This window comes from Hydra vulgaris, chromosome 06 (assembly GCF_038396675.1).
Source record: "Hydra vulgaris chromosome 06, alternate assembly HydraT2T_AEP".
NCBI classification, from domain to species: Eukaryota; Metazoa; Cnidaria; class Hydrozoa; order Anthoathecata; family Hydridae; genus Hydra; species Hydra vulgaris.
Window position 1 is genome coordinate 17144607 of NC_088925.1, and position 15620 is coordinate 17160226.

The 15620-nt window shown below is 27.1% G+C and overlaps 1 protein-coding gene and 1 long non-coding RNA gene across 2 annotated transcripts; both read left to right on the top strand.

Moving 5' to 3' along the window:
• Window positions 1-817: 817 nt before the first annotated feature.
• LOC136081682 (uncharacterized) lies at window positions 818-6388 on the top strand. The gene is made up of 3 exons (XR_010639014.1): window positions 818-896; window positions 5873-5941; window positions 6215-6388. It is a non-coding gene; the product is annotated as an uncharacterized LOC136081682 (long non-coding RNA).
• A 6588-nt stretch (window positions 6389-12976) lies between these two features.
• Window positions 12977-15572, top strand: LOC100214074 (RNA cytosine-C(5)-methyltransferase NSUN2). The gene is made up of 2 exons (XM_065799397.1): window positions 12977-13253; window positions 13437-15572. Exons 1-2 carry the CDS (start codon window positions 13155-13157, stop codon window positions 15468-15470), a joined length of 2133 nt encoding a protein of 710 aa, XP_065655469.1. The 5' UTR covers window positions 12977-13154; the 3' UTR covers window positions 15471-15572.
• The last annotated feature ends 48 nt before the right edge of the window (window positions 15573-15620 follow it).

Consider the following 15620-nt stretch of genomic DNA (forward strand, 5'->3'; position numbering starts at 1 on the left):
TTTCCAAACAGCAGAATTACTTTTTTTGTCATATTCCATGTACGAAGCCATTATAATTTTAGAAAATTTACTGTTCAAAAAACCAGCAATTTTATTTTTTATTAAAACTTGTACTTTAAAATAGTCACAAACAGATAACGTCTATTCGAGATAAAAATTGTCAGAAACTTGAATAAATGCGACTAAGCACCAAAAATTTTTAAGAATGTAATTACAATCCAATTTCAATTGTTATAACAACTTTAATCCAATTATTCAAAAACATAACTTCAAGAATTTCGAAATTGTTAAGTTCGAATTTTAATGCAATCGAACGAAAAAAATAATTTAATTTAAAAATTTTCAACTGAAAACGATTTCAAGAAAAATCCCGGGATTTCGGGATTGTTAAAAAACGGGGAATCCCGGGATTTCGGGATCCCGGGATCCCGGTATTCCCAACCCTAGTAGTGATTATCTAAAAATTTTAAAAAGTAAAAGCTATATAGAAAAAATGTTAATGTAACGAATAACACTTTATAGTCGATAAATTTTAAATTAACTTTTAACTTTTTTTAATCTTTTTCCCAGTGAAAAATAAAACCGCGTCCCACATGGGTTCCGCGTGGGTTCCGTGTGGGATTGATGGGATTTATGTGGGACGGATTTTCCCATGTGGTATCCGTATGGAAATTTGTTACCTTAAACCCATGTGGGTAATCCCACATGGGTTACATGTGGGAACCATATGGTATTTACACGCATGGGAAATCCCACGTGGGTTTCCTGTGGGATTTGCATGGGAATTAATTTAAAAGCTGGAAACTAATAAAAAATTTTAAATCAACATTGCATTGCGTTACGTTTATATTGTGTGAAAATATTTTATATTAATAGAGAGAATGGCAAGCAAGTATGTAAGTACCACGAATAATTTTTATCTTTCTTTATAGAAATAAGATTAAGATTTGTGCAAATAGACGTATTATTAGGATAATATAATAGTTATTTGAATATAGATCTTGAGTAAATTATTTGCAAACAATTAACTGATGCAAGTTAAATGTTGTCAAAAACCAATCTTGCATGCATGGGACACTGCAGTGTCCCACAGAACCACAGAAAACTGAACCCAGAGGCTTTATTCTCAATAACACTGGAGTACCACAGTGTTATTGAGAATAAAGCCTCTGGGTTCAGTTTTCAAAGTAATATGATCTAAGTAATGTTTAAATAAAATAATATGCTTTAAAATGCATATAGTTATACATATAACTCCTGATAGTTAATTATATGTATAACAAGTTATACACATAATTTGTTATAAAAACTTATTTTTTAAGGTTATGCTTGAACAAATTAGTACCAATTAATTCAAATTCAAGATTTAGTTAAAGTTCAAGTTAATGTTCTTATTTATTCATTGTTTTTGTTAATTTTATATTTATTTGTTCAAATTTATCAGTTAGTACTATATTTTACTACAGTAAGAATGTTTATCATTGTTGAACGTGATTTTATTAGTAACTTAATTTTACTATCAACATATTTTGACAACACCCTTTATACTTTAAATGATGACAGCTTTACTTTTCTATTGATGTTAAATTTATTACGTTTCAATAACTCAGATTGAATTTTAACTGAATTATTGTAAGCTTTGTAGGGGTTTGTTGTATATCAAATGTTGTTATAAATAAAGTAAAAATAATATATATATATATATATATATATATATATATATATATATATATTATATATATATATATAAATTTGAACAAATATATATATTTATACATATATATATATATATATATATATATATATATATATATATATATATATATATATATATATATATATATATATATATATATATATATAATATATATATATATATATATATATATACATACATACATACATACATACATACATACATACATAAATATATATAAATATATATATATATATATATATATATATATATATATATATATATATATATATATATATATATATATATATATACATATATATATATATATATATATATATATATATATATATATATATATATATATATATATATATATAAATATAACATTAAAACAATAAAATTGATACAAAATTTCACTTTAAAACGAATACCATTAACATTGTGATGATAATAGCATTAGGAAACTAGTATTTATATATTATTATTGTACTATAAATAAATAGTTTTTTAATTCATTTTATAAAATGGAGACCGACAACTAATAATTAGTGGAAATAAATACAAATTATAAAAATCATGTAAACTTCATTTATTATTACTAAATACTATATTAATGTTAGTCTACAAAGTTAAAATCAATTTAGAGCATTGTTATTAGTTCTTTTGCGATTCGCACTTCCACTTCTCTCAAATTTATAAAATAGGTGGTCAAAGCTTGCTCAATAGGTAGGTTCTCAGCATAACAATGCTTTTTTCTTACACTTTCTAAAGAGAAATACGGCAAATTGATTACTTATTTTACCTAAATCGTAGGGTCATCTATGCATAATGATGTCAGATGATGACCCGGTTTATTGAACAACTTCACGCTTTATCAAACTCAGTCAATTTTTTGCCATCTCCCATTGAAAATGATGTCAGTTTTTGTTATCATATTATGATGGTATATCTGAATTGTTAATATAATATAAAAAATGCATATACCATCAATTTTTTTCGGGTTCAATTATACATTTATTCTCAACAGTACTAAAAGTAAAAAAAAAAAACATAAATTGTTCTTTCATATAAGCAAGCTAATTTCTGAGTTTAAATTGTTTTTCCTATGATCCTCTACAGTTTTAAGCAACAAAAGCATGAAGTTTTTAGACCACATTTTTGGTGTAAATACCTCTAAAACCTGCTCATAGCTAGCATAAATTGTTTTACTTTTTTTTTAAATAAAATATTTTACTTTTTTTTTTTAATTCAATTTTTTAATTGACATTATTTTGGTCTCAACATCCCCTCCCCATTGTCAATTATTGTTAAACTCACACTGCTCTTCTATCTACTGGCATCATTTATGGATGATCCCATAGCCTAAATACTATATATATATATATATATATATATATATATATATATATATATATATATATATATATATATATATATATATATATATATATATATTATTTTTACTTTATTTACAAGACCATTTAAGATACAACAAACCCTTACAAAGCTTACCATAATTCAGTTAAAATTCAATCTGAGTTATTGAAACGTAATAAATTTAACATCAATAGAAAAGTAAAGCTGTCATCATTTAAAATTTAAAGAGTGTTGTCAAAATATGTTAATAGTAAAATTAAGTTACTAATAAAATCACGTTCAACAATGATAAATATTCTTATTGTAGTAAGAATTAGTACTAGTTAACAAATTTGAACAAATAAATATAAAATAGTGAAAAAACAATGAACAAATAACTTGAACTTGAACTAAATCTTGAATTTGAATTAATTGGTTCTAATTTGTTCAAGCATAACCTTAAAAAATAAGTTTATGTAATAAATTTTATGTATAACTAGTTATACATATAGTTAACTATCAGGAGTTATATGTATAACTGCATGCATTTTAAAGCATTTTATTTAATTTATATATTACTTTAGATCGTATTACTTTGAATACTGGACCCAGAGACTTTATTCCCAATTACACTGTAGTACTCCAGATTAAAAATTTAAAAGTTTCTGTAAATATCCTGTTTTTGTTCCTCAATGTACTTCGTAAGTCCCTTAAGTTTTATGAACCTTATTATATATAAAGTAAAAAGTTTTGGAGCCTAAAAAAAGTTACAGAAACCTCCCTATTTCCCCCCTATTTTAATTTTTTTTTTAATAAAACAAAATTTGACTTTCAAACCTGCATTTCTTTGTGGGACAGTGCAGTGTCCCATGCATGCATGCTTGGTTTTTGACAACATTAGAACTTGCATCAGTCAATTGTTTGCAGATAATATACTCAAGAAACTATATTCAAATATCATATGAACATGTTAGAGGATGTTCATATGATATTTGAACATCACAAATTTAATAATATTGTTGTGATATGTTATATAAATAATTCCATAATAGATTATGATATGAAAATAAGATAGGATATGAAGGCAATGATCAAAGAATAAATTTACTTATAGAAATTTAGATGTTTGTTTATTAGTTTCAGAATATTATATTATGTGTGACCGCGGCCTTCTATAATAAAAGGCCTTGACATCGCACAACAAAGTTGTTAAACTGAAGGCCAATTCCTAATACTTTGTTTACATTTTCATCTTTTAACATTAGACAAAAGTTTGTGTTTGCGCTTTTTAGTGAATCTTTAAAATGTGATTGGTTTATAAATTAGATAGCCCAACATCAAGACGATAACGTTGTAAGGTTCAAGGCGTTAACATTGTAAAGTAATAATATTGTCAAACTAACGATAAGTTTTTTTAATAATTAAAATGCCTTAAAAATGCCTTTAAAATACTGTGTATCTCTTTGCAAGTCAAACTATCTCAACTACAACAAAAATATCAATTTATTCAACTACAACTACAATATCAATTACAACTACAACAAAAATATCAATACTCAACTACGACAAAAACATCAATTTATAAATTCCCGAAGAATCTAGAGGAGAGAAAAAGATGTAGTGAAGCTATCCCAAGAACTGGTTTTATTGTTACAGACTATATAGCATTATGTCAACTGCATTGGCCAAATGAAGCACCTTTTGAAAGCAAATATGGGAAGCAACGACCTTTAAACCCACCATCTGTTTTTAAAATATTCCGCCTAGTTGTTTAGCCACACCAGCAAGTAAAGTTAAAAAAACTGTAACTTCAAGCGGTTTTCGAAGCATTTTACCGGATGAGTTAAATGATTTTCTAAAAGAGGATGAACTTATATTCGACGATATTCAATCTTTGTTAAGTGATAATAACGATGTTATTGTTTTCCAGCTTAATAAAAAAAGTTTACACATACAATCAAAAATGTACAAACTTGGTGTTCCATTATTTATTTTAGTAATTTTCAATGATTATTCATTTGTAATTAACCATAATGGCACAACTTGTAATATTTCATCTTTAGCTGTAAACAAATTAAAGTTAATAAAAACAAAATCAGCTTTATTTGAAGCAGTTAGATTTTTAAAAAATAAAGAAAGTTCGCTTCTGTCAAATATTCTATTCGAACACCTTAATGCTATGAGAAAAGTTAATGTTGGTGAAGTTTTATATACTTCAGATATTATATGTAGAGCATATGAGTATTTTGCTATGCTACGAAGTTTATATGATTGTTTGTGTATTGACTACAAGTTGCCAAGTATAAGGACTTTAACCCTGTTGAGATATATTGATAAAACTTTTTTTTTGCTTGAATCAACTTTTGTTGGTGTTTTTTATTGTTGGTGATTTTCATTGTTACCATTTTTAGCAAAAAAAATTAAAAATACAGTTATCTTTCTAATATATAGATATATACTTTGTTATGGTTCTGCTTGTTATTGATACTATTTAACATTACATAAATATTCTTAATGAAATTTGAAATACGAAAAGCATGATTATCTTTTAACAATTTTTTGGTTTTCTTTTTATATTTCCGTTTTTACTAGAGATTATTATTAGAAAACATAGACTGCCATTACACCCTACCTAATATAAAAATATATCAATATAAGTAAAAGTGAAAGTTTAATCGGCCTTCAGTTTTTACGGCATTTTGCGCGATGTCAAGGCCTGTTATTATAGAAGTCTACATCATTGAAAAAGTAGGTTTTTACATTTTTGTTTTTGTTTTTTTGTTTAACTACTTATCCTTATTGATCACTTTTTTACAGGATTCTCCTCATGGGTTCAAGCTCATTACGCATAATATGTGTTCAATTACGCCTAATACGTTAGTCATTGTAAGTAATAAATTATGAAATAATTATTTGTGAAATATTGTAGTCATTAATGACTTCAAACTGGCTAATAATTAAAATTGCTCGACTAATAAGGTTCCTTATTAAAATTGCTCTCTTTCTCTCTCTCTCTCTCTCTCTCTCTCTCTCTCTCTCTCTCTCTCTCTCTCTCTCTCTCTCTCTCTCTCTCTTTCTCTCTGTCTCTCTCTTTCTCTCTCTCTCTCTCTCTCTCTATATATATTTATATATATTTGTATTTATATTTTTTTTTTTTAGAAAATGTTTGAAGAAAGTTAGAAGATACTAAAAAACTTGGTATTATACAAGCCGAAGCGATTTAATTAATTCAATTGACAAAAAACGGCGTGTGAATCGCAAAAGAAAAAATAATATTTTTAATATTCGTTTTGTATGTATTGATTAATAGCATTTATTTTTAAATAAATTCATTTTGCAACACGTTTTTTAATTTTATAAAATTTCGTCATAATAGTTTAAGGTAAGGTTATAGGTGGAACATAGGTTATAGGTGGAAAACATCACATGTAAAAGATCAAAAATGCTACACATTTTGAATACCAAATGGGATAAAGTAGCAAATACCAGATTAAGTTAAGCCTCTCTGAAAGCTTCGATGATTAATTTTAAATTACTATTTAAGTAATTTTTAAATTAAAAGAATTTTAAAAATTATCATAGAAGCATTCGGACTTTCATTTGTCTAGTATTGATTACTTTTATACCATTTGGATTAAAATATGTGGCATTTAAGATCTATAACATGTAGTATTTTCCACCTTTATCCCATGTAGGATTTACCACATAAAACCCATGTGGGATTTACCATATGAAACCCACATGGGACAAAATAATAATCCCCACATGGGTTACATGTGGAAAAAATCCACGCGTATCCCATGTGCGCTTTTTCACTGGGTTATGCGCTCAGATAAAAATGACACAATTTTTTTCAGGATGGCTGATTTAGTGCATAATATTAAAAAAAAAAAAATGTAAATATATACTAAAAACAGTTTTTTGAATGGAGTCAGACAAAAACAACTTTTTTCGTAACAATAACATCATCATAGTTTTTGAAACTATGTGACATTTTTGTTAAACTTATTAAAGTGCGATATTGAAATTAATAAATGTCATTTAACATCCAGTGGAATAAATAAATGTCATGTAACATCCAGTGAAAGTAATAAATGTCTAGCAACATCAAGTGAAAACAAACATCAAGACATGTTTTTATGAAATCAAAGGTATAGGTTCATCAATAGCTAAGCCCCAAATAAGGCATATAGTGGTATTCTAAAGCAATAAGTCATTCTTAGTTAACCACTGCATCTTTTCTAAATGGTTTTCTAATAGAACTAGGGGAGAGAGGGGCACCATGATACATGGAGCACCATTAAACATTTTACTTGTCAAGGCATCCTAAAAGTTGTGATACCACTTTCATATGGCGAAACACTTACTACTGGAGCTATGTTTTGAAAAAAAAAATTACTTTGTTTGACGTCATTAGGTCTCCGAGGAATCAAAATTTATTAGTTTTTAAAGTTCATATTTTTTAAGGTATCTTGTTCATTGTGTCTATGGGTAAGTAACATTACTTTGTAAACTACAACCCACGAGCTCTTTACTTCATTAAACATAATTATTAAAAAAACAAGTTGGTATTAAAAACTAAGCGATTGTTTTTTATTAGCAAGTATGAGATAACTTGATGTAGAATTGGTGGGGGCCCTAAAATTGCAGAATAGTACGCCGTTGTTTCATAAAGAATTCTAAAAATCATTTCTTTTAATATTTATAGTCAATATTTAAAAGATTTATATAAATAAAATACAAGAAGATCCAATTTCGATACAAAGCCATTAGTTATTGACGCTTAAGAATGACATTTAAAACAATATATTATCTGCTTTTCTGAAATGTAATTTGGTCTGTTAGATGCATTATTTGACTGATTATTATTAATTTGTTTATTTTTCAATTAAAAGTTTTTTAATTTTCCTTTTCTCTACCTTTTATACTTTTTACTTACTTTTTTAATGATGCTCATAGTGCGTATCAAGGTACCCCACCCATGAGGGTACCTTGAAACAAATTTCTAATTTTACTTTGAATAGTCTCACAGGCTTAACCTGTTATATTTCGGTAATTTACAAATTTATTTTAGAAGGTATAAGTTTTTTCTACAAGTTAAACCATTTTCTAAAAAAAAAAGATTAATAAAAAAATTGTTATGAAGCAAAAACCGAAAGAGTTTCATGGGACCCCCTCTCCCCTACGTTTGTTATTTTATTATTTTCATACAACTTTTACTTTTATATAAAATATTTATTTAAATTTTTTATTTTTTCATATATAAGTTATTTATAACAAACAATTTTATACTTTATGATATTAAACTTTACATATATTGCAGCTGATTAAAAGCTTATACAATTACTTTCCAATAACTCGAACATAGTGGAACAAGAAAATGGTTTGACTTAAAGAGTGTTTGACTAAAGCAAATTCTCGTTAAGTCAAACTTTGGCTGATATGAGATTGGCTGAAATAGTTCAAGTTAAGGCAATTTTTCTTTGTTTGTTGCTAAAGTATAAAAATTAAATATACACATTACACTTATTAACGCGTGAAAAACGTTTCAATAAATAAGAGTTTATGTTTTGTATTAAAGCTGTACACTTAAAAGATAGTTTGCTGAAAGGGGACTAAAAAATGATTCGGCTAAACAAAGATCGAGTTATCCAAAGTTCGACTTAACCGGAGAATTTTAACAGTAATTAATTAAACGATTTCAAGGGACCTAATAAAACAGTTCGAGATAACAATAGTTCGCGTGAACTGGTGTTCAACATATCGTCGGCTTACTATCTTTTTTTTTTTTTTTTTTTTTTCTCCTTTTATTTAGCCGTACAAATATTTACAAGTTCCGTGTTTTATAATATATATAAAAATGGCAAGGACGAGAAGAAGACAGATTTGCCTTATCACCAAGTCCCTTGTTTTTTTTAGACATTTATATAAATGCATTGTATTAAAATTAAAAATTAAAAATGAGAGAATAAAGCAAAATGCTTCAAAGAAGTTTATATAAAATGCAAAATAGTTAAAGTTTTTAAAAGTTGTTTTTTATAAAAATTAAAGAAGTAGTTTATTCTCAATAACATGAAGATTAACTTACGGTCATGCAAATGCTATATATATTCAAATTTCAAAGTTATTCATTAAAAGTAAAATTTTAATAAATCATTCAAGAAAACCAAAACTAACAGCATAAATAGAAAACATGAAAAATGAAAACATAAAGGTTAATTTATAATCAGAAGACACTATATATACATATATATATACACATATACATATATGTATATATACACATACATACACACACGTGTATACATATACACACACATACACACATATACACATATACACACATATCTACATATACACACACATATATACATATACACACACATACACACATATACACACCCATACACATATACACACACATATATATATATACATATACACACACATACATACTTTTTTATAATATAATTGAATATAATGTATATAATTAAAGACTTTAGACCTTTTCAGACAAACGAAGCATGCACTAATAGATAATTTTCAAATATAAATTTTTATAGAAAAAATTATCTGTTTTTTCATTATTTAAAAGTAATAGTTTTAGCTTTTGTATAAACTGTTCAAGAGTTGTAAGTGTTTTAATATCATTACTAATTATTTTATTCCATACATTAGGTCCTCTAATAGTTATTGAGAACTTGGTTGACTCATATATAGTTTTGGGTTGTACAAAGTTGTTACTTGAATATTTAGTCATGTATTTGTGTTGAATTTTATTAAATAATGGTTTGAAGATATTTGGTATTGTATTATTATTAGTTTTATACATAAAAATTAGCAGATGATATATATTTATTTGGTACAAGTTTGATATTTCTAGATTGTTGAACAATGGTCCAGAATGTGAGAAGCGGTGTGCATTTGATAATAATCTAATTGCATGTTTTTGTTTGCTAAATAGCTTTTTTGTCTTTGACTTATTGGTGCTGCGCCAGGCAATGTTTGCATAATTCAGATAGGAATGAATAAATGAGTAATATATGTATTTCAAACATGATTGATCTAAGTATGGTTTTGCTTTATAGAGTAATCCGATATTTTTAGAAATTTTATTTTTAATCATGTTTATGTGGTCTTTCCAATTTATGTTTTCATCTAGAAGTACACCTAGGAATTTCATTGAACATTCTCTTTTTACGATGTATTCTCCAATAATAAGTTTTGGAAGTGCAAGAGGAATTTTATCTTTTTTATGGAGGCGATGAAAAATAGTATAATTAGTTTTAGTTAAATTAATTGTAAGTTTATTCATATTTAACCATTCGGTTAGTTTTAGAAGTTCAATGTTGACCGTTTTAAATAATGTTGTTATATCACTGTGAGAATAAAATAAATTTGTGTCATCAGCAAATAAAATAGAATTTAGAATATTAGAAGCTTTGCTTAAATCATTAATATAGATTAAAAATAAAAGTGGTCCAATATAGATCCTTGAGGAACGCCGCAAGTAATTGACATATTGTTAGTTTTTTCATTCCCAAATGAAATATATTGTTTTCTATTAGAAAAGTAGCTTTTAAACCAAGCTATGTTTATATTTTTGATTCCGTAGTTTTCTAATTTTTTAATTAAAATGCTATGATCAACAGTGTCGAACGCCTTACTAAGATCTATGAAAACACCTAAAGTAAACTTGTTTTTGTCAAAACCTTGAAAAATAATCTGAATGAGATGAAGAATTGCATGATCAGTAGAGTGCCCTGTTTTGAAGCCAAATTGTTTGTTATAGAGAATATTATTTTTTTCTAAAAATGAGTATAATTTGTTATACATAATGCGTTCTAGTATTTTCGAGAAGCATGGAAGAATGGAAATAGGTCTATAGTTAGAAATATTAGTATCATCTCCAGACTTAAAAACTGGTATTACCCTTGCAATTTTAAGTTTTTTTGGAAAGACTTCTTGTTTAAACGAAAGATTAAATATATACAAAAGAACTTTTTTAATATAGAAAATACATTTAACTACAACATTACTACTAACATTATCAAATCCTTGTGTTTTGTTTAATTTTAATGAACTCACAGCATCTAATAATTCTTTTTCAGTTAACTCAGCATTTTCCATACTTGAATTGCTAGGAGTCAAGTATTTATCCTTGTTAGCTCACTGTGTTTTAATTTTGATGCTAAATTTAAACCTGCATTGACAAACACCTCATTAAATATTTTAGCAATTATAGATTCTTTAGTAATATCTTGATGATGATAGTTTAGTTTTTTTGGAAGACCATTTAGCTTAAGTGTTTTTTTTCCAATTACTTCTTTGATGTCTTGCCACGTTTTTTGAGTATCACCTTTAAATTATATTATTTTATTTAAATAGTATAATTTCTTTGAAAGCTTAATAATTGATTCAAAGTGACTCCTATATTTTTTATACCTTAATTCATTTTCATAAGTTCCTTCTTTCAGAAACGCTTAATACAATCGTTTTTTTTTTTGTTGATGATTTTATTATTCCTGGTGTAATCCAAGGGTTTATAAATGTTTTAGTTTTAATAATTTTTGTTACCACTGGGAAAGCTTTATCATGGTGTTTTTTGAATATTCGAAGGAAACTGTTATAAGCAGTATGCGTGGTTTGAATTTGTAGAATTTCATCCCAGTTTTCAGAAAATAGAGAATTATTAAAAAGTTCCATAGAAATGTCATTATATATTCGATTTGTATTAATAATTTTTTTTTGAGGGGTGTGTTCGACAATTTTATGCGCGATTATAAATATTGGGAAATGATCCGATATATCAGATATTATTATTCCAGTTTTTATTTTATTTTTTGTATATTCATTAATTATTACTTGATCAATTGAGGTTGCGCTATTCCTGGTAATTTGTGTTGGTTTATTTATTGTTGGAATGAACCCATTTTGAAATATGATGTTCATAAAATTTTTTACATTTTTATTTGTGTCGTAATCAAGCGCATTATAATTAAAATCCCCAACAAAAAAGACACGTTTGTCACATAAAATTTTGTTTTTGATTAAATTTCTAAAGTGTTTTTCAAAAAATTTGTTGTTGCCAGACGGCGGTCTGTACACAACATGTACAATGATCTTTTTAGTGATTTTATTTATAACTTCAATCGTTAATGATTCGCAACCATTACTAATTGCACTAAATTCGGTTAGCGGTTTAAAATTTAAAGAGTTGTGGATAAAAATACACTATTGTCTCAGAATTTCTGACTTGACGAATAACTTTATAGTTTTGTAGTTAAAAATTTGAATCTTTTTCAACTTGTTTATCTCGACACCAGGTCTCAGTATGGACCAGTGTGAGACAAATAATTTTAAAATTAATTTCAACACTATATAAAAAATCTTTAAATTAATCAAAATTCTTTTGAAAGCTCCTAATAATTAGGTGTAAAATAGAGAACTCATCAATACCTTCAATATGTAACTTATCAATACCTTCTATGTCCTTTTTTACAAATTTTACAGGAGACACAAAAAACTAGAACTAGAAACTAGGTTAGAAGGTTTTGACCATAAACAATAGATGGCAGTTTGAATATATATTTCCGAGGCAATTAGATTTATGTGGTTTTGCATAGAGCTGCGCATTAAGAAAACTAACCAATTTAAGTCAAAACCTTAAAAATGAAAAAATCGAACTTAGGAGGTTTTGATAGTAAGCTGACGATATGTTTGTAACAATGTGTACCATGCCTGAGTTAAGAATTTTACGGCAGGCTACGACTGCTAGAAACGTAACAGTTTTCATTTCAATATAGCAGTAATTGTAATGACTTTAAATATATTAAACTGCAACTTAATTAAAAAAAAAGAAGTGACTGAAAAATAATTAATAAAACTACTTTTAAATTATTTGATAACTTTTTATTTTATAGTTAATAAATAAGTCATGAAAAAAAACAAAAAACTTTAATTTTATGTAGTCTGTAATTCTGATTGAGTTATCTGCCATGCTGTAGTTTTGGCCATGTGATAAAAATGCAATGAAATGATGTTTTTGATTTTTTCAACTTTACAGAAGAAATAGTTTTTCAAAATAATTAGCTAAATAATGGGGAAGAGAAAAAATAAAAAACATGAAGAAAAACGAAAAGATTTAGCTTGGAAAGATATCGTTAAGGAAAACATGCTAATGGAGAACTATTATAAGGTAGTTAATTTCATTCATTTTTAATTTTTAATTACGTAATTTTATTTTAAACAAAAATTTTAACTACTGATTTTTTCCAATATCAATTTTATTGTGTAAAATAACGTAATCATATGATGCATTTATTTTAAAATATTAGTCATTTAAGTTGTTATTTAAATTTCTTATTAAAAATTAATTTAGGCACAATGCATTGTTGATGAAAATGAATGGGGTCACTTCATCGAAGTTTGTCGAAAGGATTTGCCTTCAACATTTCGTATAACTAAGATTCGAGGACACGCAATAGATTTATTGAAAAGCTTAAAAGATGGCTATATAAATAAAATAACTTCTAGTGATGTTAATGATGCAATTCCTTCTGAAAAAACTGAAGAAGAACCAGAAAATGAACAAGATCTGCTTTTGGAGCCAATAGCATGGTACCCTGATGAATTAGCCTGGACTAGTAATTTGTCCAGACGATTTATAAGACGTTCTGATATTCTCCATAAATTGCACAACTTCTTAGTAGAAGATAGCGAATGTGGAGCAATTACTAGGCAGGAAGCTGTAAGCATGATTCCACCGATGCTTCTAGATGTTAAACCACATCATTTAGTTTTAGACATGTGTGCTGCACCCGGTTCAAAAACTGCCCAAATTATTGAGTTAATGCATGAAAATCAGCATGAAGCTTTGCCTACCGGAGCACTTATAGCTAATGATGCTGATCACAAACGGTGTTATATGCTTACACACCAAGCTAAAAGATTAAACACACCATGTGTTATTATTACAAATCATGATGCATCAATTTTTCCAAAACTTATTTTAAAGAATGAGTCTGGTGAAAATGAGGCTCTGAGTTTTGACAGAGTTTTATGTGATGTTCCATGCAGTGGTGATGGCACATTAAGAAAAAATCCACTTATTTGGAGTAAATGGACACCTCATATGGGAATAGCTTTGCATCAACTTCAAATTCGAATTCTTATTAGAGGACTTGAGATGCTCAAAATTGGTGGTCGTTTAGTTTACTCAACATGTTCCTTTAATCCAGTTGAGAATGAGGCAGTTTTATCTCATGTATTATTACAATCAAAAAACACGGTTCAATTAGTGGACTGTTCAAAGGAGCTCCCTGATCTCAAAAGAAAACCTGGTTTGCTAAACTGGAAAGTTTTCAATAAGCAGGGGATGGAGCTTAAGTTTTTTGAGGAGACAGGAAAACCATCTCTAATTAAACCAAGTATGTTTCCACCATCTATTGAAGAGGCAAAAAGTATTAACTTGCAGTTTTGCTTGAGAATTTATCCTCATTTACAAGACACTGGTGGGTTTTTTGTAGCTGTATTAGAAAAGAAAGCAGAGCTGCCATGGTCCAAAGTCATGCATGCAACAAATGAAAGTATTAGTTTAAAAAATTTTAATGATGTTCAAAACAGCAAATCTTTCGATTCAGAGACCCCTGTTGATTCTATGATTGAAAAAATCAATAACCAAGCTGTTGCTGATTTAGATGTCAACGCGAAAACTAGTGATGAAGTCTCAAGTGAACCTGTAAAAAAAAAGTTCAAGAGAGGATCAATAAAAGAAGACCCTTATATATTTTTAAGTGAGGATGATCCTGATATTAACGCAATTAGAGTTTTCTACAATCTTTCAGATAACCTTCCTTCAAAACAACTTCTTGTGAGAAGTCTAGGAACAGGAAAAAAGAGACATATATATCTAGTTTCAAAAGCTGTTCATAATATAATGACTCATAACAAAAATATAAGAATAATTAACACAGGAGTGCGAATTGTAACTCGCTCAGCATTAAAAGCTGGTACAAATGATCATGGGGTTGAGTATCGCTTAGTTCAAGAAGGAATCAATTTAATTATCAAGTATATATCTAGCAGAATTATAACAATTAGTTATAATGATATGTTGATGTTATTAAGCAATTTTGATTTACCATTTGAAAAACTTTCACAAGAAGCACAAACTGCATTGACCAGTGTTGAAATGGGTTGTATAATATGGTTGTTTAAAGCTGAAGCAAATTATACTATATCTTCAGATTTATGGTTTTGTGGTCATCAAGGTAAAAAAGTTGTACAATGTATGTTAAGTAAAGAAGAGAGAAAGCATTTTTTACGATTACTCGCTGCACCTATACCTGAAGATTTTCATTTACAATTTAAAAGAATTGCTACACAAAATAAAGATGATCTGAAAGAAGAATAAATTTATTTAAATACTTTTTTTTTTGAATTCAAACTTTCTTTGCATTTAAATCAACCCCCTTGAAATCTGTATTTAGTATTATAATTATGAACAAAGAACAAAGTTGATTGATTATTTTTAGTCTAAACATATTTTTATATATATATATAT